General features: G+C 51.1%; 7 protein-coding genes across 7 annotated transcripts; 4 read left to right on the forward strand and 3 right to left on the reverse strand.

Annotated features, from left to right (window-relative positions):
- Positions 1-691: 691 nt before the first annotated feature.
- Positions 692-1,296, forward strand: BU24DRAFT_458720 (uncharacterized protein; the record flags this gene model as incomplete). Its single annotated transcript, XM_033531665.1, has 2 exons — positions 692-741; positions 804-1,296. The coding sequence occupies 2 exons, from the start codon at positions 692-694 to the stop codon at positions 1,294-1,296; spliced, it is 543 nt and encodes a 180-aa protein (XP_033387340.1).
- Positions 1,297-1,338: 42 nt separating this feature from the next.
- On the reverse strand, positions 1,339-2,632 carry BU24DRAFT_418586 (uncharacterized protein). The gene has a single exon (XM_033527016.1). The coding sequence runs from the start codon at positions 2,245-2,247 to the stop codon at positions 1,474-1,476; it is 774 nt and encodes a 257-aa protein (XP_033387341.1). The 5' UTR covers positions 2,248-2,632; the 3' UTR covers positions 1,339-1,473.
- Positions 2,633-3,663: 1,031 nt separating this feature from the next.
- On the forward strand, positions 3,664-7,161 carry BU24DRAFT_342184 (TBC-domain-containing protein; the record flags this gene model as incomplete). Its single annotated transcript, XM_033523305.1, has 1 exon — positions 3,664-7,161. The coding sequence occupies one exon, from the start codon at positions 3,664-3,666 to the stop codon at positions 7,159-7,161; it is 3,498 nt and encodes a 1,165-aa protein (XP_033387342.1).
- Positions 7,162-7,522: 361 nt separating this feature from the next.
- On the reverse strand, positions 7,523-8,973 carry BU24DRAFT_418588 (uncharacterized protein). Its single transcript, XM_033527017.1, has 2 exons — positions 8,258-8,973; positions 7,523-8,142 (listed from the first exon to the last, which is right to left on the reverse strand). Exons 1-2 carry the CDS (start codon positions 8,580-8,582, stop codon positions 7,697-7,699), a joined length of 771 nt encoding a protein of 256 aa, XP_033387343.1. The 5' UTR covers positions 8,583-8,973; the 3' UTR covers positions 7,523-7,696.
- Positions 8,974-9,438: 465 nt separating this feature from the next.
- Positions 9,439-11,497, reverse strand: BU24DRAFT_458724 (uncharacterized protein; the record flags this gene model as incomplete). The annotated part of the gene is made up of 3 exons (XM_033531666.1): positions 9,439-10,115; positions 10,179-10,672; positions 10,734-11,497. The coding sequence occupies 3 exons, from the start codon at positions 11,495-11,497 to the stop codon at positions 9,439-9,441; spliced, it is 1,935 nt and encodes a 644-aa protein (XP_033387344.1).
- A 2,186-nt stretch (positions 11,498-13,683) lies between these two features.
- Positions 13,684-15,893, forward strand: BU24DRAFT_458725 (uncharacterized protein; the record flags this gene model as incomplete). Its single annotated transcript, XM_033531667.1, has 9 exons — positions 13,684-13,776; positions 13,830-13,919; positions 13,972-14,074; positions 14,127-14,220; positions 14,286-14,637; positions 14,692-14,801; positions 14,853-15,333; positions 15,387-15,618; positions 15,673-15,893. The coding sequence occupies 9 exons, from the start codon at positions 13,684-13,686 to the stop codon at positions 15,891-15,893; spliced, it is 1,776 nt and encodes a 591-aa protein (XP_033387345.1).
- A 3,688-nt stretch (positions 15,894-19,581) lies between these two features.
- Positions 19,582-20,516, forward strand: BU24DRAFT_447600 (uncharacterized protein; the record flags this gene model as incomplete). Its single annotated transcript, XM_033530834.1, has 3 exons — positions 19,582-19,783; positions 19,854-20,265; positions 20,319-20,516. 3 exons carry the CDS (start codon positions 19,582-19,584, stop codon positions 20,440-20,442), a joined length of 738 nt encoding a protein of 245 aa, XP_033387346.1. The 3' UTR covers positions 20,443-20,516.
- Between the last annotated feature and the right edge of the window lie 57 nt (positions 20,517-20,573).

The raw sequence follows: 20,573 nt of genomic DNA on the forward strand, positions 1-20,573 counted from the left end.
CATAGAGAAGTTTCTCGGGGAATCTTAAGAAACCTGCTTATGAAAGTGAGATAGTGAAATAAAATGAAGTGAGTTCAGTCGTGGGTGGGTTAAAAGTGAAGCTGGCGTGGAAGGAGCAGGTGCGAGCGGTAAGATAATATTCATCTCCAAAGAGAAAGTGATTCCAGCCAATGAGGATTCGATTAGCCATATAATTCGTGGTTTTTGAGAGCCGTAGGATGCTTTCTCCACATGATATCCTATCTTGTATGTGTTCCCCAAAGGTGCTTGCTCATTGGAGCCCTTGCGCCAAACGATTTTAATTTGATGCAAGCCAGCAAACGGTTCTGATTACAGCTTTTTTTTTTTCGTGTATTCAATTTGAATTACCCGCCGGAATCCATAGATGTTGTAGTCTGTTTTCTTATACTTTTGTTCGTAGCAGTTGTTCGTAAATAATTCAGACGGTAAAAGTTACCTACCTAATATAGAGATATGGTGCACGGACCATATGATATCTCAATTTCTGAATATCGGACCAGCGAGCATCTCAATCACGAAAAAGCTCCAGCACCAGCACCGTCATTACTCGCCCCACCACCCTCGAAGATTGTCACACTACCTTTTATTTTTCTTCGAATCTCACAATATTTGGGCCTGACATCACCATAATCTGCATTGGCGCAACGCAGCCGTCAACCCTCCGTCAACCATGGATCTACCAAGCAAAATCGTCCGATTCGGCACGAAGGAGATATATCTGTAAAGCCCCCCGCAGAACACCCTGGACCTTCAATCGCCTTGTCTAACACCAGAAACCACAGTCCCAAATTCACCGTCGCACTGATGCGCACGCCGAAGCTCTCCCCCTACCACGCCAAATTCCAAGTCCCGCTCAACTTCTCCAAGCTCGACCTCCGCGACTACCTCTTCCACGCGTACAACGTCCGCGCCCTGAGCATACGCTCCTTCGTCAAGCAGGAGCCCGTCCGCGACCACGAGAGCGCCCCGCGGCAATTCTTCCGCCCGGAGGCCAAGAAGTACATGACGATCGAGATGGATAAGCCGTTTGTGTGGCCCGCGACGCCGGAGAGCTGGGAGCCGTGGGGGAGGAAGCAGAAGAGGGCGCAGCAGGAGCAGGTCATGGATTCTATGGGCGCGGAGACACCGGAGGGACATCGGAAGGAGGGCGAGGAGTTGAGGAGACAGGCTCAGGCGGTGCTAGGGAAGAGGTCGGGCGCGCTGAAGGAGTGGGAGAAGAAGAGGAGCTCGAAAACGGGAGATGTGGACGAGCCACAGTTCAAGATAAAGGTGTAGATTTTTTACGGTTTAAAAAGTGGGAAATGTTATGCATGATCAATGTACGGTGTAAGATTTTTTGGGAACTTGTGCATCTAGCTGTAACATATCAAGGAAATGGTTTGCCTTCAATGAGGTAGTCTGACGAGGACGGTCTAAAGAGTGCACAAAAGCGACAATATTGTGGAGAGTGGTCTAAGGAGGATGCTCCACATCTAGATGGTGGTTTATGTCTAATTCTGCTACCTGTTCACAACATATCGGACACTGCACCATTATCTGTAAATCCGTATCGGGGACTACCTTGGCTTCTGGATTGAGTTTGGGTCTTTGCCGCTCTTGCTGAGAGGGTATTTCAGCAGTATCTTCACTGTCAGGATCAATTGCTTCAAACGTGCGCTTTACGCTCATTCCCTTGGGGGGAATCACAGCCTGTGTAGCATCGCTGGTACTTGCTGCTCCTTCGCCCTTCGATTCAATGGGGGGTTTCTTCCGTGTCGTCACCCAGCTATCGATCTTATTCTTCTGCAAGCCCGCCCGCTCCTTTTTACTCAAAGCTTCTCTTTGTTTCTTGGTCATTTCTGGTTGCGATATCTTGGCGTATTGTCCGCCGCACTGCTCCAAGTGGGCTGACCACCAGGTATCAGTTTTCCCTGGAGGCCGGTTCATGCTTCGCTTTACCAATCCGAAGTAAGGCGGACGCTGTCTACACGGCCCATCACATTGCCAAATATGCGTGCGGTAGCTGTCTACCTCGTCGTGGAACGTGTGATAGACGGTGATGTCGTAACCTCCATGATTGTTGATTGCATCTGCCATTAATTGGAACCCCGCACCGTGCCCCGTTCCATCGTCACCGCGCGAATGTCTCCAAGAGCTCGTGACGAAGAAGTACGCGTGTATGGCTTCGTGAAGCAAGGTGTTGATTGTGTCTGAACGGGGCCGATACTGCAGCAAGGGCGTGCTCATCTTAAGGCGGATGCGCGTAAACTTGCCCGAGGTGGGATCTTTCGACAGCTCACAAACTCCGGCGCAACTATTGTACACGCAGAAACATCAGCGCATGTTTCATAAGACCCGGAAGACGATGTGGTTCTAGATTAGATGCGAGGAAACGTGAAAGCCACGTCCTGAAACATGCATGGTACATTCACGCAAGGCTGATCTTGACCTTGTCCGCCTTATCGAAAGCCAAAGGTCGTAGCACAAGGGACAATATGGGCTTACAGAGTTAGTCGGGGTGACCACAACACCTCTACTCGGGGCAGAAGGACGGATCGGAAGTACAAGACATCGTAGTGGCCGATAAGCTCATGGATATCGACAAAGGGGTCATCGCTGAGTAGCAACTGATTGATTGAGGAAAGGGCTTGTCGCTGCTCGTCTGAGAGGGTTGTTAGGGCGGACACGGCGAGTATGGCAGCGTCCTCATCCGTGACGGGCATAGCGACAGGGCAATGAGCATGGTTCGGCAGACAAGGGTAGTGATGTAGCGATGTTGGATTAGTGGTTGATTAGGAGGTGTTGATGATGATGCGGTGGACGTCGGGAATCATAGTTAGCTGTTTGTTTGTGTGTGTGTGTGGCTGAAAGTTCAAGAAGTATCTAGACGTTGTTATGTCATACGGATTGGCCCGAGCCTAACAGTACCGCAGCCCTGCCACAGTCAGATGGCGGCATGTCCATTTTTAGGCACTATGAGTAGCGGTCTCAGCAGCTGAGCAGATACAATAGATGTGTACAGAGTACAATAGTATCTACTGGAAAGTGATGGCGTGGGACGGTGTAGGTGTGTAGACGGAGACGGCGGTGGCGGCGGTGGCGGCGGGATAATGGGCGACGAGAGTGGGGATTGCTCGCCCACGCACGGCACTCCAAGCACTAAACCACAGTGTACTTAGGTAGTCACTTAGGTACCTAGGCAGTTAGACACTCCTCACAGTAGATAGATAATGCACACAGAGACGAGACACAAGGCAATACAGGACGTCCACGCTCGAACAAAATCTCCCACGTTTCGGTCATTCACCACCGCCCCCCCCTTGCGCATCAGTCTTCCTTTCACCCCTTCCTCCCCCGTCTCCATTCCTGTTCGCGCAACATTCGCTATTCTCTGGTTACAACTTTCTCCTGGTTCTCTACCTTTAGCGGCCCAACGACACTGTACGGAAGGAGCTTACGTTCGCGCCAGCGTCATTCAATTTGCCCATGACGCATCTTGTTCCACCCACATGTCCATCCAAACTCGCCAAATCGTTACAACACATCCACCATACTCGTACTCGCACACTACCAACCACAATAACAGCCCAGAGGTCACGCGTGCTGCAGTGAGCGCGCATCCACGAATGAACACAAACACCACGACCCCAAACTTATTCTAGTATGGCGGTCGTGGACGCACCCAATGTGGGTGATCTCGTGCGCACCTCGTCGCAGAGTTCGAGCCGTTCTGTCAGTAGGAAGAGCAGTACCATTCGCGTCAAGCCGTCCAAACGGGGCTCCAATACCTCACTGAGACGAGCACCTTCGCCTGCAGCCGATACAAAGAGCCTCACGTCTTTTCCCTCCCTGTCGCCTACCCCCGATACTTCACCTGTCCATTCGCGCGTCAACGGCTGGTTCCGCGCAGCAGTCGGAGAGGGAAACCCAGATGATAGAGATGGCGAAAACAAAGCCAAGTCGCCAGAGACAATCAAAGCCATTCTTTCCCCCGATCTCGAAAGGCCTCCCCCGCCAACTTCGCATCCCGCGCCTAACTCGACTATGAGAAAGGTCACCAAATCTACACAGCAACTCGTCGGAAGCTTGGTCTCAGCTACTCCCTCCGCGCGAGAACGCTCCGCTCTCTTTGACGATACGCCCCAGGACATCGGCAAAGTGCCCGGTAATCTGCATTACCTGGACGATGCAGACATTCAAAACATGCTCGACCAGGGCGATGCGGTGGCTCTTGTGAGACAATTGGCAGGCGATTTGGCGCAAAGAGACGTTCAGATTACCGCATTGCGGAGAAGGGCAGAGGAACGCGAGAGGATATTGAGGAAAATGCTGCAGGAGTGTGAAGTCTCAAATATGGACATCGAAAACAGGCTTCGTGAGCTGGAAAAGTCCAAGGACAAGAGCAGTGGAACTGCGTCAGGAACTTCGCGTACGAAAAAGCGAGGGGATGATTATACAGTGCCTGGAATGCACCCCGAGGATCCGATTGATCAGAGATTGGCTCTAGCTATTGAGGACGATGCATCGGAGGTCCCTGCAAGCTTTGGAGAAGAACGGCACCCTGTGACTGTAGGAGCTGACGACATGTCAATCGCATCATCATCGGAACCACCGCGAGAAACAGGTCGCAGTAATTGGAAGAGCTATTTGTTCAGCGGGACGAGTAAGAAGAGCAGCAGGGCACCTTCTGTTGCCAGTATGATTGACAGGGACGCAGGTCGAGCGTCGTCGCAGACTCGATCTCGGGCATCAAGTGGTGCAAAGCCAACTCGAAAACCCATAAGCAACGATCTATTCGTACCCCCAACCTCTGGAGCAGACAAGGCGGCAGGAGCAGTTCCTACGTTGCGACGTCTTCAAAGTCAAGACCGAGATAATTCGGGATCTTCTTCGCGCCGGTCATCGGTGTCCATCACGAACTGGGCGCTCAAGATGGTCGCTGGCAACAACCAGACAAACTCTATGCGTGGGCGCAAGCCGAACACATCTGACCCTGGAGACCGAACCACCTCAGTTGACTCTACAAAGACTGCCCAGTCGGCCAAGTCTTCTTTGATCAACACCCAGAAACGTAATGGTCGAGCATCACTTGGTCCCAATGGCACTATCAAAAGCATCTCCACTGAAAATAGTAAAGCTCCGGCTCAAGGTCCACCCCATCTACAAGGCCGGGGGCACAGTAACCTGGGACCTGTCGAGATGGACAGGATTTTACCAGAAGAATCTCGCCCACCTACACTGGTCCAACAACACAACATGTTCAACGCTAGCCAGGAATACCTCACTGATAGGTTCGGTTTCATTTATGATCAGCGGCGCAAGAAGCGACAAAGCGAAGCCGCCGCCGCGCTTTCGAAGAACAAGCGCAACAGCAATGTGGAATCGCTGGGAGATGGACGTACCGTCCTTGATGCTCTAGGCTTAGAGGAAGCTGCTGCTGCACCGTCTTCTGCGTCCAACATCAGTGATCCATCCCGACCACCGTCTAGACCAGGAAGCACCAGCTCGGGCGAGCAAGGCAATGGCCAACCGTCTCAGACCTGGCAAGACTACCTCAAGTTAGCAACGCATCCTACAGAACTTCTTTCACATACGCCCTCCACTGCGCCTATCATGGAAACGCCTGAACCAGATTTGATTGCGCCCAAGGTCACTCAAGTCACCGTAGCGAAACGAGGCTCCATTCCCGCGATAAGCACCAATCCAGAACCGAGTCCTTCGCGCATTGTTTCTGGCAACGCCGAGTTCTCGGTTACGTCGCCCTCTCCTGGCCACATGACTCCAATTAGTCCCCACCCCTACCAAGCCGATCCAGTTCAAGCGCTTCTGGAACAACTAACTGAACTTCATGACTCTCTGCAGAGGGACAAAACAACGAAGTGGAACGAGTTTCTGCGCAAGGTCCGAGCCGAACGCAAGCGTGAGGGCGAAGCAGTCACCTCTGGAGATCGTCCCAAGGGTCTGACTATGCCAGAAGCATTACTGCATGACGGTGAAATCATCGGCATAGCAGGTCTCGGAAATAAAGGCAAACTGGGTCGAGCGAAGTGGCAAGAGTTCCGTCGACTTGTTTTGTCTGGCATACCGGTTGCCTATCGAGCAAAAATCTGGACCGAATGCAGCGGCGCATCTGCTCTTCGCGTGCCGGGATATTATGACGACATTGTCAACAACGGCGTAGACAATCCTACCATTGTTGCTCAGATCCAGATGGACATTACACGAACACTTACCGACAACATTTTCTTTAGAAGAGGCCCTGGCGTACACAAGCTCAATGAGGTATTACTCGCCTATTCGCGCAGAAATCCTGAGGTTGGTTATTGCCAGGGTATGAACCTCATCACCGCCTGTCTATTACTTATCATGCCGACTGCGGAAGACGCATTCTGGGTGCTCGCATCCATGATCGAGAACATCCTCCCTCAAAAGTACTATGACCAACATCTTCTCACTTCTCGCGCTGACCAGTCCGTTCTCCGTTCCTATGTGGTCGAGGTCCTTCCGAAATTGTCCTCCCATCTCGACGCCTTGGAGATCGAGCTCGAAGCGCTAACGTTTCAGTGGTTCCTTTCGGTGTTCACGGATTGCCTCTCAGCTGAAGCGCTTTTCCGTGTTTGGGATGTCGTGCTATGCATGCACGATGGTTCCACCTTTTTGTTCCAAGTCGCACTAGCTCTGTTGAAACTTAACGAGAAGGCTCTCCTACAGTGCGATACACCGGCTGAGATCTACCACTACATCAATCATCAGATGACCAATCATGCCATCAGTATCGACGGTCTGATCCAAGCTTCTGATGCTCTCAGCAAAGTGGTAAAGCGCAAAGACGTAGAAGAACGTCGCGAACGAGCCGTAGCGTTGGAGGAGGATTTAATCCGGCAACGTGAAGAGGCACGGCAAGAGCGAGCACGTAAGCGGGCAAGTAAATCTCAAGAGGCTACCGAATCCATTCAGGACGCAGACATCGCAAAGTCCCCGTCTATCTCAGCCAGTGTGGATGCCTCAATGGCACGAGAGACAAGCCCTATGCGCACTCCATTGAGCAGCGCGAGCATCAGATCAGAGGAAGATGAAGCAGAAGCACTCAACCAGACGCTGGAAGAGCTAACAAACCGAACGCCTATGCCGATAGAGGAAGAAAGTCTCTGGCGGGCTTGATCACCCTCACCTTGATCACCCTCACCTTGATCACCCTCACCTTGCAGCGCTGCTCGACGCGCGACACCGATTTCCTTTCATTTTCCTCATGTCTGGCTTACCTCGACGGACTTCCTTCACATCACCGATATCAACTTTCATTGCTCTATATCAATTTTATTTTTATCAATGCATGGGCGGCGCACCCGGGTTGGGAACCATCGGCATAGCATACAAATACCCCCAGGACACAAGGTCTTTTCAATTTGAGCATTTTTCGGTCAAACATATGTCCTCGGCATCCCGAGTTTTCCTTCTCTTTTCCTTCTTCATTTGGTCGCCAGCTGCATACAGTTCTGGCCTGCCATGACCATTTCTATCCATCCAATGTAGAGAGCATATACCCCCAAAAATTGAGATTAATTTGCTGAAAAGGCACCCTTTGGTAAAAAAAAAAAGATGGATTGAATTTCCCCGCTGTTTAGCAGAACGCCTCGCCAAAGATGCATACAAAAGATTTGACTCAATCAACAGCACATTCCTTGCCTTCTCCTTCTTAAAACACTCCAGTCCTACTCTGCATCGGCCCTCTAAACCCTAACGCCTTGACCCCATCCTCGAACTCAATCAACTCATCCACACTCTTCATCGGCCCACCCCACTGCACAACCCCCTTCTCATCCACCGCATACACGCCCCCCGTCTGCCACCTACACCCACCGTCACCCACGGGACTCCCCCAGACACCCTCCTTCCTCCCCAATAGCACCTGATTGTATCCGTTGCGCGGGTGCAGCAGGTGTCCCCAGTTAGAGATGCCGAGGCCCCACAGCGCGTACAGCTCGCGTGTCTGGTCGACGACGACGTCGACGTTCCAGGCTCCACCCAGCTTCTTGACCCAGGCGTCCGTCGCCGCGGGCGTGCAGTGCGATATCGCTATGAAGTGGATTCCGGGGTGGCGGTTCGAGAGGGAGCGCAGGGCGAGGAAGAGCTTTTCGCTGACTATCACATACATTCACAATCAGTAATTGTTTTCTTTTTTCTCAACAACAGTGCGAAAGATAGAGAGGGTTAGGGTTAGGTAAAGGCTAGAACAAGAACAACAACAACAACTCACAAGGACACCCGCAATATCTCAGAAAGAACACAATGCACGGCCTGCCGTCGATGGCCGGGAACTTCAGCTTCACGTTGCTCTGGGCGCGCGACCCCACGGCCGGAGGCTCACGCACGGCGTTCGCGGGCGGCGGCGGCGTCTGCCACGATTGGAATGCCTTCGGCACGCCCCATTGCACGTTGGCGAAGGGGTTCTGGAAGCCTGCGCCCGTGGAGTCGCCGCCGCCGCCGCCGCCGTTCGACTCGGATTTGGGGAGGGAGGGGAGAGAGACGTTGCCCAGGCCGGCGCGCTGGAGGGCGATTTTCGTGCCGAGTTTGCTGAACATGGTGGTGGTTGTTTTGTAATGAGTTTTGGTGTTGTTGATGTCAAGGTATGCGGGGGATGCGCAGGGCACCGCAGCGAGGTCTCGCGAGGTTCAGATGAGTGGAGGAAAGTGAATTGAGTTGAACGGGCGGAAATCACAAGCTGAAGACTTCACGAAATCGAAAGATAAAACCCACACGGGCTTTTTGTAAAGAGAAAGGGGAGCTGAGGGGGGTAGTTTCGGTAGTGTGGTCACATTTGGTGGTGAGCTGAAACGGGAGATGTCGCACGGACGGACGATGAGGGACTTTGATGAGGAGGGTCGAGACACGCGACACGGGATTGAACTGAATTGGATTGAATTGATCTGGAGATTCTAGACGTCTGTTGCCGGTAATTGGTTGGATATAGTGGACGTCTGGACGGTTTGGAGGTCTGGATGTCTGGACCCTGAATAACGCGACCGAAACGGGCGTCGGATCGGAGCGAAGTCACGCTAGTTCGCGTTTGCACGTTCTGAGCAAGTGTTAGTGCACGGTAGTTGGTATGGTATAATTATTATTGTTATACTAGCGACTACTTACTTCATCTGTATAACAAATATACTGCATGCTCTCTCTGATTGAGCTGCTGCTAATGGTGATAAAACAAAAGAAACAGTGGTATCATGTCGTAAGGAAAATGAACAGGAACGACCAAAGAACAGAGATATACTACATCGCTGCGCAACAAGAGCGAGGAATAAAACAAAGAGAAACATAGTCAAAGTGGTATCAAGCACATCCTCCTCCCTCCTAGCATTTTCGTCCAAACCGAACGGCTACAAAATAAAATCAATACTTCGCAAAGTGCATTCAATTCATCCGGCAAATCAAACCTCAGTTCTTGAAAGCGAAGATGGCACCGCAGTCGAGGACCGTGCCCCGTTCCAAGCATTCTTTCATCACTTCCTCGTCTTCCCACCACCAGCGAGACTCTCCAGGTTCATCGTCGACGAACTGTCCCCAGATGTCTTTCCACAGTGCCCGACCGACCAGGCAAGATAGTTCCGCGTCGATGTCATTGGAACCTGCATCATATGCGCACGGCATGCGCATGCTCTGCTCGCCTTGCGTAGGGTTAATCGCCGGTAGTTGGAAGCCCGCATCAGCTATCCAGCCTGGTACAAGGGTGCAGGGCTTGGAGCAGCGGAATAATCTTTCTAGATTTAGGGAGAGTCTGTCTTCTATCCATGCCTTCATCTTGGGTCCGGAGGTCTTGCGGAGGGGCGCCGCGTCCATGATCCTGATTTCTAACATGCCGCCGGGGGCAAGCACTCTGTAGCATTCCTGGAATATTTTGGGTAGCGTAGCGGACGGCACCAGGGAAGGTAATGTTGATGCTCGGATGTGGGAGAACGTGGAGTCGGCGTAAGGTAACGGAAGGGTTGCTGCTTCGGGCACAGTAAGGCAATTGACGTTGTTCGGGAGGGTCATGGTTTCCTGGTGATAAGCTTGGTTGGTGAGATAATGTACCCTTTGTCGTGGATGCATGGCGGAAAGTTGGTATACCTCAGCTATCGGTATGGTCAGCGGGAGGTTCTACAGAGGGACGAGCTGACATGCGTCACGCCACTTACAGAGGTTACCATAAAGCTCCAGGATGTTCCCTGTGTTTGCCTTGGGAAATCTGCTGTATCTCCCGAGATTCTGGAGTTGAAATGCTGTCAACACCCATAGTTGCTTTTCTAACATCATCTCCTGGCCAGCTTCATCGTCAACGGGGTTGTTCCACTCCTCTTTCATTCGATCAAGTATCACTTTCGGGCCTGCGCTCTCCATTCGCCGGATGAATCGCTGGAAACGGGTGAGCTCCACGGAGCTAGTGTGGACGTCTGAGGCTGCTGTAGAGTGATCTGGTCGAACGCCTTTCTCGAGGGTCGATTCGGAAGGGTTGGGGAGCAGTATGTTCCAATCGGAAGGCGGTCGCCAGGCCACCAGGTCACCTTCTTGAAGACCGCTAGCGTACGATGGGTGCTTGTCAGTCTTTGGTGATATCCGCGTCTCGGGCTGTTCTTCGATCTTCAACTCGTCCAAGCTGGGACATCCTTCGATTTTGACCGAGTACGGCCGCCTGTTACATCAAAAGTCAGGAACCGAGCGTTCAGACAGGGAACAAGGGCAAGTAGACTAACCTCAGTACTGTTTTCGATACTGGGTTGCATATTTCGGCGGACGGATCAATGATTTCTGATTTACTCATGATCGTCCGCGCAACATACGAACTAGGGCTAAGTTGCTGGTGTTCGGAAAGATGATCGATAATCTTGATCTTCCCCGGGTATTTCAACTGGCGCTCATCTGGCGGCGACTTCAGCATCATCCGGTCAGCTTCATCTTCATGCCTTGTGAACCTACGTGAGCTGCGTGAACCACTCGAATTGGTTCGTTGCGAAGAGAGGTCTCCTTCCAGTTCCGGCACGTCACATTCAAAGGGATCCAGCGGTGCTCCAGACGGAAGAGTAGGCGACAAAGATAGCGTGTATTTGGGTTTGCGCGCGACATCTCTAGCATCTTTCCCCAGGTTATGGTCGATCGTTGCCGTTGCCGGTATGGGAGTCGACAGTCGGTGAGATTGTCCTGAGTCACGACTTGGAAGCAAGCGCATCGATTGTCCCGAGTCGCGACTTGAAATCGGCCGAACATCTAACAGATTGTTCTTCTTCGAGGATTTGATGCTCTTTGATTTTCTGAAGCCGGTCGGCCACCATTGATCTTTATCGACGGGCGCAGAGCTCTTAGAACTCTTGGATTTGGAGCTTCTGGAACTCTTGATGGAACCTTCGCCGGAGGCCGACGATATCGACCGTTGATGCTCATGCTCCTTAGCGAGTCTCTCTCGTCGTTCCCCCACTCTCTCCGTGCCTGGATCTGTCCAGGAGAGGTCGGCAGAAAACATTGTCGAAACAAAATAATGAAGGGTATCTCAGGCGACAACCACGGCGGACGAGCCCCCCGAATATAGTCAGCCACAACGGTGATCTCGTAGACTGAACCACTGGCCAAGAGGTGTATCACTCAGATCTCAAGAGGTCCAACAATGGATGACAGAAGTAAAGTGGCCACACATCGACAAGGGAGATTGTACAGATGTGTGTACCGATCGCCAGAATGGTCACTCTTTCTACGACATCATCCAAGACGCAGGAGGTCGCACATACCGTGAGTGGCTTTATTGGCCCAAGGGCAGATCCTGCGAAAGGGCTCCAGAAATATGATCCTGGGCGGGGACAGCGCACCGAAGGGTTGTTGTACGGGATGATGCAGGATGGAGTGATCACCGAGCGCACCGTGGGGCAGCAATCAAGAAATGACTCCACATCGCCAGAGTTTCATAGACCACACGTGGGTCGCGCGTGTAAGGTTGTGCAATTTGAATGCAGATGGACGTAGTTGGACCTAGTGCTCGAAAAAGAGAGACGCCAGGATTGCACGGCATGGGGGAGTTGAGAGCTAGTGCGCCCGGGCGCGTTCATCTTGAGTCCTCTCTGTCCTTAGTCTAGCCATTGAGTTTGAGTGGCTTTCGAAGGGGTGCTACGCAGGCGCACGAATGGTCTGGGATCACAAGCACAACGAAAAGTTCAATTCAAGATGTCTCATACGACTGATTTGCAGTGGTCGGAGACCGTCCGGGATATGTTGACCTGTTGCATAGCCGCTCAGGCAAGCAAATAGTTATCTGCATCGGAAGATGACGAGCAATAACGTTGGTGGTTCATCCTCTGCACTCTTCTGCATGCCTAGGGTCGAACTACCGGGAATCAACGTCAGGCCCCGTTTGCAGAATAAATATGGACACGGATGCTTATGAAGCCGAAGTGGACGGCTGGGATACGAAGGGGAAAATACAGGTATTGTAATCATGAGCCGTTCACCCTTGGCCTGGGGGGGGCATCGAGATTACTACGCTGGGCCTGTACTGTGTAGTTACTGTGTACGTACTCTCCCAGGCTTGCAACTACAGGTTACTTCGGGTAGGAAGGGAAGAGTATTACGAGCCTGGCCGGTTTGGCGAGTGATACAAGTTCTACAAGCAGAGGGGTGTGGGGTCTGTGTGGGATTATCCCTTCCGCTTTGGCAGATGGAAGGGGGGACGGACGATTGTTCCTGAAATGCACAGATACTGTACCTACAAGTTTGACTCGTACGGTGAGTGTGACTAGGAGAATTGGAGTAAGGATTCGTGAAGACTTGTTCACGCTGGTTGGTGGAGGGCCCAGATGGCCCTGGAGGAGGATTAGATCGGGGGTTCAGCTTTCCACTTTGAACGCCTGGCACGGTTTTCAGGCCTCGCTACGTGCCGCCACTACCCAGAACCAACGTCCTAAATCCTAACTCCTACTAAAACATCCCAGATCAATTCACCAGCCCATACCTGTCTAGACGAAACCACATCCCCTTTGCTCCAATAACGGATGCTGATTCCACTGTGCTAGTCTCCCCGTGCTCCCTTGAAGGTTGAGAGCCTCCACCCGATTCTCCCTCGTACAGCTACAAGCCTACAAGCGTACTGTACAATCCAAGTCCCCTGCTGTCGTTTCCCTGGCCCTTGTACTCGCCTCCCTCCTTTGCTTGCGTCGCGCCAGATGCGCATCGCCGTTAAAGATGTTGGTGAGCCCGGTCTCCCCTTGGTTGCCGATGGCCAATGATCTGGCTATCAAGTACAAGTGACAGCTCAATCAATCTACCCTTCATTCATCACATCTACTGCATGATCTCCCTGCCAAAAGCCTGGCTTCGTTTGAACACCTGCAGCCAGCCAGCCATCCACCACGCCGTGCATCTGTCTCTTCTCTGTCTATTTCAAAGATGTGAGTTCCCACTTGGATGCTTTTTCTTCTTGGATCCCCGGTTCCGATCTCATGAGCTAATCTTCTGACGCATGGTATCTAGTGTCCAGCAAAGTATATTTTGTCTTTGCTCAGAGTTTCTATGTCCACTTAACTTTAAATGCTCCGAGAGGGCCACACGTAATTCCGAGTCGACGCTTTTGCGTGCCGTCGACCCTTTCGAGTTACCTCTCTGCCTTTCCTTAATTATACCTTTGCCTCGAACATCTCGGGGCGTCATTCAACTCTAGGCACCATGGACGCCGCTCGACGAACACTAGACTCCTTCAACTATGCAGTTGGCAGTTCGACCTTCGGAAGGATCTTCCGCCTTGAAGGCAGTGGGCATGTATGTTCCCACGCTTGATTCTCATCGTACAGACTATACTAACCATTGCACAGGATTTAGAGATCAAGAACACAAAGTTCACCACCGAATTGCGTGCTGGACTAACGACTTTCTTCACAATGGCATATATCATTGCGGTCAATGTTAGTCGCCTCAATTGGTAGTAGTCGGCTTTCTTTTGACCAACAATCACAGGCTTCAATTCTGTCCGACACTGGCGGCAACTGTGTTTGCAATGATCTCACAGGATCGGACCCAATATGCAAAGTTAACGAAGAATATGCTACATGTGTTCAAGGTATGCTGCCTAGCACGAATATTCTTCTGCTGGCCACTAATGACATGTGAAGATCTGAATCGGTCATTGATCACAGCTACTGCTGCCGTTGCGGGTTTTAGCTCCTTCTTATTCGGATTCCTTACCAACATGCCTGTGTGCCTCGGGTAAGCGTCTATCTAGATTCCTAGTTTATCATTTCTTCGCAATTTGTGCTAAATTCTTCATGCAGACCAGGTATGGGGCTCAACGCCTACTTCGCATACCAAATCGTTGGTTTCCATGGAACAGGTTCAATCTCCTACAACCTCGCTCTTACGGCTGTGTTCATTGAGGGGTTCATCTTCATCTTTCTCTCATTGATTGGGATGCGCCAATGGCTTGTCAAGATCATTCCCGTTTCGCTCAAAGTTGCTAGTGCTTGCGGTATTGGACTTTTTCTAGCAGAGATTGGTCTTAGCAGTTCGGCAGGTCTAGGCGTCATCAGCGGTTCAACAGCCACACCCCTTGATATTGCAGGCTGCCCAGACCAGTTCAAAGACGAGAATGGTTTCTGTACCAGTCACAAGATGAGCTCTCCAACTGTAAGACCGAGCTTGCTCCTCTGACTATCGACATGTGACTAACCTATTCTACAGATGTGGCTCGGAATCTTCTGTGGAGGTATAATCACGGCTTACCTGATGGCATTCAAAGTGAAGAGTGCTATGATTGCCGGAATTGCTCTTGTCTCAATCATCTCATGGCCGTAAGCACACTGACGCACGTGAATGTCTCTCGAAAGCTCACCTTCGTCCAGGCGCAACACCCCAGTCACTTATTTTCCTCACAACGCTGAAGGCGACAACCGATTCGACTTCTTCAAGAAGGTTGCAAGCTTTCACCCTATCAACCATACACTCAACACCCTCGACTGGAACATATCCGGAGACATTCCCCGCTTTATTCTCGCACTGTTCACTTTCCTTTATGTCGACATCATTGACTGCACGGCTACACTATATTCCATGGCACGATTCTCGGGTGTTGTAGACCCAGAAACGGGAGATTTCCCACGCTCGACATTGGCATACTGTACGGATGCTTTCTGCATATCCATAGGAGCTCTATTGGGCTGTTCACCTGTGACTGCATTCATTGAGTCCGGAGCAGGAATTGCCGAAGGTGGAAAGACTGGTTTGACGGCAATGACTGCAGGTATATGTTTCTTCATATCCATGTTCTTTGCGCCTATTTTTGCATCGATTCCACCTTGGGCAACTGGCTGCACCCTTGTTCTGGTATGTTCAGTGGCCCCACACCTTTCTTGAACTGCAACTGATAAAATCTCCAGGTCGGATGCATGATGATGCGGCAGATCGTCAACATCAACTGGCAGTACATTGGAGATGCCATTCCTGCTTTTGTCACGGTCATGTTCATTCCGTTTGGTTACAGCGCTGCGTACGGATTGATTGCAGGTCTCATGACATACACTGCACTCAATGGCCTCATCTGGGTCACCAAGTTAATCAGCTGTGGTCATATCGTACCAGACGATGCCGATCATCGCGAATACTGGACGCGTAAGATCCCCGACAATCCACTTGTATCGTATCCCTACTAACATGCCCCATCAGCCAAACCCCACGGCAAGCTGCCCTGGTTCATCACAGCAGGCCAGACGGTGGCATCTCACATTGGGCGCAGACGTGGTGAAACGTCTGGCAATGCATCGATCAGGAGTGGAGACTCGCATAAGCGGTTCCGAAGCGATTCCAACGGCTCAGAGCAGGAGCTAGACACCGTCATTGTGATCCCCAGGGATCCTCGCGAGGAGAAGGTCCTCCACAAAGTATAATCAAAGGCGTCAGTGCGCCACAAATGTGTTTTCTATTCACGTCACTTTAGCGATAACTATCCAAATATTTCCTATTCTCGTCTGATATCATGTTTGCTTCGAGTTTAGCGAGCAGTCTGTTTGTTCCGACACTACCGCATCCCCGGTGGAAGGATTTCCTTTATGATCGGCACATTGCATGCCCGGGCGCTTGTATTTTTACCACATCCATCCCGTCCCCCTTCGCAGGCAATATCGATCAAACAATGAACCCATTGATCAAACCTTGCTTATGGGGGGAAATATCCGTTCTAAAAATCATGTTGCTATCTTCAGCCTACTCTACTTCCCTCTCCTACTCGTAAGTGTCTGATGAATACCCTGACTCAAGACGAGTTCGTCTCTGCACCCCAGCAACCCCACGAGTCAGTCGTTTGATAATGCGACGGCCCGCTGCACCCGCGTTGGTGACCTGCAATCCCGACTCTAAACGAAACTGGAAACGCCCGGCTTCCAAACCATCCGGCAGATCAGGTCTCCCATCCCGGTTTATCACCAAGTCATGGCTTTCGAAGGAAGGAGATCAGCAAATAGGGATTTGTTTTGATTCATTGACCCAGCGGGGTAGGATATGCCCCCAGCGTTCAGAGAGCGCCCCCGGGTTGTTTTTCCAACCAACAGCCACCGCTGCGCTTCCCCATCCTTCGCATATTGGATGCAGTCTATCGCACGGTAAATAAGCATACGTGTGTGGGTTCGAAAGATCCCGAACGGCTTGAACGGTGAATCCAGAGATACGGTCGCCCCGCCTTACATCACATCGTTATCACTACGAAGATAGACAGACACCCTTCAGCCATCATGCCTGTTGAGATTGCAGCTTTCAAAACCTCTTGACAACCGGTGAATACAACAAACTCTAAGCTATCTTTCCTGAAGCTGCCCATCTTCTACAAGCGCCATGCCGCTAAAATGATGCGCATGTGGAGAAAAACCTAAGGAAAATGTTAAAAACAGGAGCAGCCAGCCGGACTAATTAGCGACTGGGGCGGCGGTTTCGGTGCCTCTCTCCCTACTCCTGAGGTGAGGACTTACGCTCGCTCCATGGAGGCTTGTTTCGCCCTCCGTGCTCTCTTTATTCTTCCTATCCTTCGCTAGCGGGTGGTATCATGATGTCGCATTTCATACAAAGAGGCTCAGGCACCGATTAGCATTGCAAAACTTCCATTGCTGGGCACAATGTGAAATCAAGGCACATGGCCATCTCGTGCAATTGGCATTGCTGCTAGCATCGGATTTATGACCGAATCGAGGTTTGTCCACGACCATCATTGGCTTGGAGGGCGAATCCAGTAATTATGAACTCGTATCCAGAGGGTGCGAAAGTCTAGATTAGCTACCTACGCCTACATAGCGGTCTAGGTAATGACTTTTGTCTTCTGAATTTCCAGGGACACTCCAAATCGGCGAATACAAGTCTCTAAATGAGATTCGAATTCGTATTATTATTTAAACACTCAAAATTATTTCACGATAATGCGAATCCGAGGTTGTTCAGGGGTGCAGGTCTTGGTGATGCTTACCTAGGTACTTAGATGGCAAAGCGTCTGTTCATTGCAACTGCGAGTCTAGATTTTGGTCTTTCTCTTGATCGAAAACTATGCCGAAGAACGACAATGGAAGAGGAAGGCTGGACTCAATACACCTGCGATGAGAATGTTGATGATGATGGGTGCTAATGAGCTCATTTTTCGTTCGAGACATTCAATCAGACGCTCAGGGCGTGATTGACTGATTGCCTTGCCAACATCTTATTCCGACCTCACCTGTCAGCATGGTACTTTTCGTCTCCACGATCACAATCTTGATGCGGGATTTGACAATCAACTTTCGAGTCGGAACGAAATAAATGAATCTCTCATTCCAAGTGTTAACTCATCCATCCAGCCTCGTCCATTTGCTCGCCTGTTAGGTCGGTCTCTACCGCCACCGTCTCTCTTGACACCCGAAACAATGCCTCCAGGTCCCGATGTTATACAAACGGTGCCACTTCATTTTCTTTTGCCCGTTGCCTCACTCTCTCACACGTCCACAATTCTGCCACATCCCGTATTGATACCTAGGTTAATCTCAAGAAGATAATCGACATAGTGATCCGTCCAGCCACTTCGAAGCCGTTAATCACTTACACCCGTTTGCCCCCAACGCGGCCTGCCGTTGTCGACGAGCTAGTTTCAACGTCCCGTTACCGCCAGATCCCTGAAATCCATGCAAAAGAAAGGGATTGATTAATGATTCGGACTGCTTTGGGAGAAGCACGGATGTCAATGAAGGCAAAAGAATGCTCAAGAGCGCAGGCCGAGGCTGTGAGCTTTATTGCCTATGTATATGTTGGACCATCCAGTCCTGCACTTGAAGTGGCCAATGCAAGAGTGCATTTCAGGTGGTAAACATATGTCTGGCAAGTAACACTGCATTACGTCTGCGTCCACCATAGGGTAGGTGTTACTGGCTCAATGTATCGTCGCTGCATGTGCCAATCTCAACGGCGACGCATCGAAAGGCAACAGGAGACAGGAAGCAACTGACCGACATTCGGGGGATCCACCGCTTTGCTACACATTTCACCTTCAATGTGCGATGTCTGACATGTTTCCCAGATCTACCAAATCCCATCGCTTGGACGAGACAAAGATCACCGTCCTTGGGTCTTAGGCTCCCGCTAAGAGATGTCTTGCACATGATTAAGTGGTTTGCCCCTCACCTCACCTCGACCCAAGGAAAAGGCAAATATGCTCCTCCCATTGCTATTTTGATCCCTCATTCCACAGGTCCGCCTCCCGTGTGACCTTCCAGAAAACATGGTCGGTGACAATGCCCGCCGGAGCATACCGTCCTGGGAATATGTGTGGGCAGAACCTTTCTTTTTCTCATCTCGTTTAGTGGAATATGGCATGGCTTGTGGCGGGAATGTGCATCCTGTACCACGTCTGCGGCGTTACTCGGACTCTAGCAAACCAAGCCTTTGTCTGTGTAACTGTTACGCGGTGTGGCCGAAGGAGGGGGGTAAAGAGGCCAGAGCGGTGAGGGCCGAAAGACCTATGTCACAGAAAGTCACCAAAGAGTTGCTGGAGCCTGGGATCTTATGAATGTGCGACCGTCCCGTCCAAAGGTTGACGAGCACATGCAACTGGATCTCTGGAAAGCATTGGCCAAGGATGAGACGACGTCAAGGGAGGTCTATCTATCACAAAGAGCGGCCCTCCTGTCCGCCTAGTTGACACAATGCGTCAGTGTATTGGATAACGGCAAGCTTACCTGATCTGGAGAATTCAAGGCAAGGCGTTCATACAGTACTGTGTACTCCGTACACCGAAATCCTTTGCAGGAACAGCATTCCAGTTCCCACGCTAGAGCATACAGCTGAGAGGCGTTTAGGGCTGACGATGGATGAACCAGCGAGGCTCAGGGCCTGAACCGCAGTCAAGGACCACGTTCTTGTGCCTGTTTGGTTCTTGGGGAATGCGAGAGAAAATAGATCGAGTAGCCATCCAGTGCTGTGGGTGCTTGTGATGGTGTGGGTGTCTGTGGTTGAAACGAGGCATCGCCGTCTCCGCCTAAGAGCATATATTATCATACAACCCTTAAAGAATCCATTTCAAGTTCGTCAGCAACATCCCATCTATCTCCTTTCAGCATTCATCTTGCAATGTTTTCCGCGCCACCACCGAAAGAGAACAAGCATGTCGCGTGCGCACGCTGCCGCGAGCGTAAGGTCAAGTGTGATGGTGGGAAGCCTGGCTGCCGCCGATGCCAGCGGAATGGGCACAGTTGTCAGTACGTCAGGGGAAAGAAACAGCAAACCCCAAACGAATGGGTTCAACATTTGAGGACGTTCAGTGCGGCTCCATGTAAGCAATCTCCACCTTAGGGATTCTTGTGCAAGCATGTTCCGTCGCAGTCACTGATACAATGGTGAAGCAAATACGAAGACTCATAATGGACATGCCTCAAAGGCTGTGGTACCACAATCTTCGGGTTCAGTCGATTCGACGGCAGGACGAAGTGCCTCAAGTGAGGTGTCTAATCTCCACTCGAGGTCCCCAAGCCCCTATGAGCAACACAGTCTCGCGTATGCCCAAAGTGATACGTGGAACGCATATGGAGCACCAAACACAAGCTGGCCACAGGATGGGTACTGCAGTACGGCAGTGAGTAACGCCAGCTTCGAGGATAACCCATCCAACTTCATGCCGATGGCACCTTTCTACGCCGACCCAGGCTACCAATCTGGTTATCTCATGCCCGAGAATGATAATTCTTTCCTAATGCGTTCTTCTACTCCAACGTCACAGGCCTCTGAGGCCATCTCGACGGAGGAGTGCGTTGATCCGTAAGACATTGAACAATGCACTTGATTGTCTTTCCGTCTAACACATATCATAGGGCGTATATACCTTACCCACCTACATCATACTATGCACATACCCCTGTGTCATTACCACAAAGCACAGCTCCCATACCATTCAATTATGGATACCAGACTTCCATGTACACATCCCAGTTCTAAGCCGAGGGAGGAGAACAGTCATGACTTAGTGAGAAAGAGGGCAGAAGAGGTTCAGCGGCCTTTACGCGGGGGTTCTCTCATGTAGCATAATATTTCAAACCGTATGTGTATAATGCATCAATTTAGGACGA

The sequence above is a fragment of the Aaosphaeria arxii genome (assembly GCF_010015735.1).
Source record: "Aaosphaeria arxii CBS 175.79 unplaced genomic scaffold BU24scaffold_2, whole genome shotgun sequence".
In the NCBI taxonomy this organism is placed as follows: domain Eukaryota; kingdom Fungi; phylum Ascomycota; class Dothideomycetes; order Pleosporales; genus Aaosphaeria; species Aaosphaeria arxii.

Coding starts and splice junctions, on each gene's coding strand:
- BU24DRAFT_418586 (XM_033527016.1), bottom strand. CDS start 2,247: ATGAGCACGCCCTTGCTGCAGTATCGGCCCCGTTCAGACACAATCAAC.
- BU24DRAFT_418588 (XM_033527017.1), bottom strand. CDS start 8,582: ATGTTCAGCAAACTCGGCACGAAAATCGCCCTCCAGCGCGCCGGCCTG. Junction 8,143..8,257: donor GAGATATTGCGGGTGTCCTT/GTGAGTTGTTGT, acceptor TGTATGTGATAG/TCAGCGAAAAGCTCTTCCTC.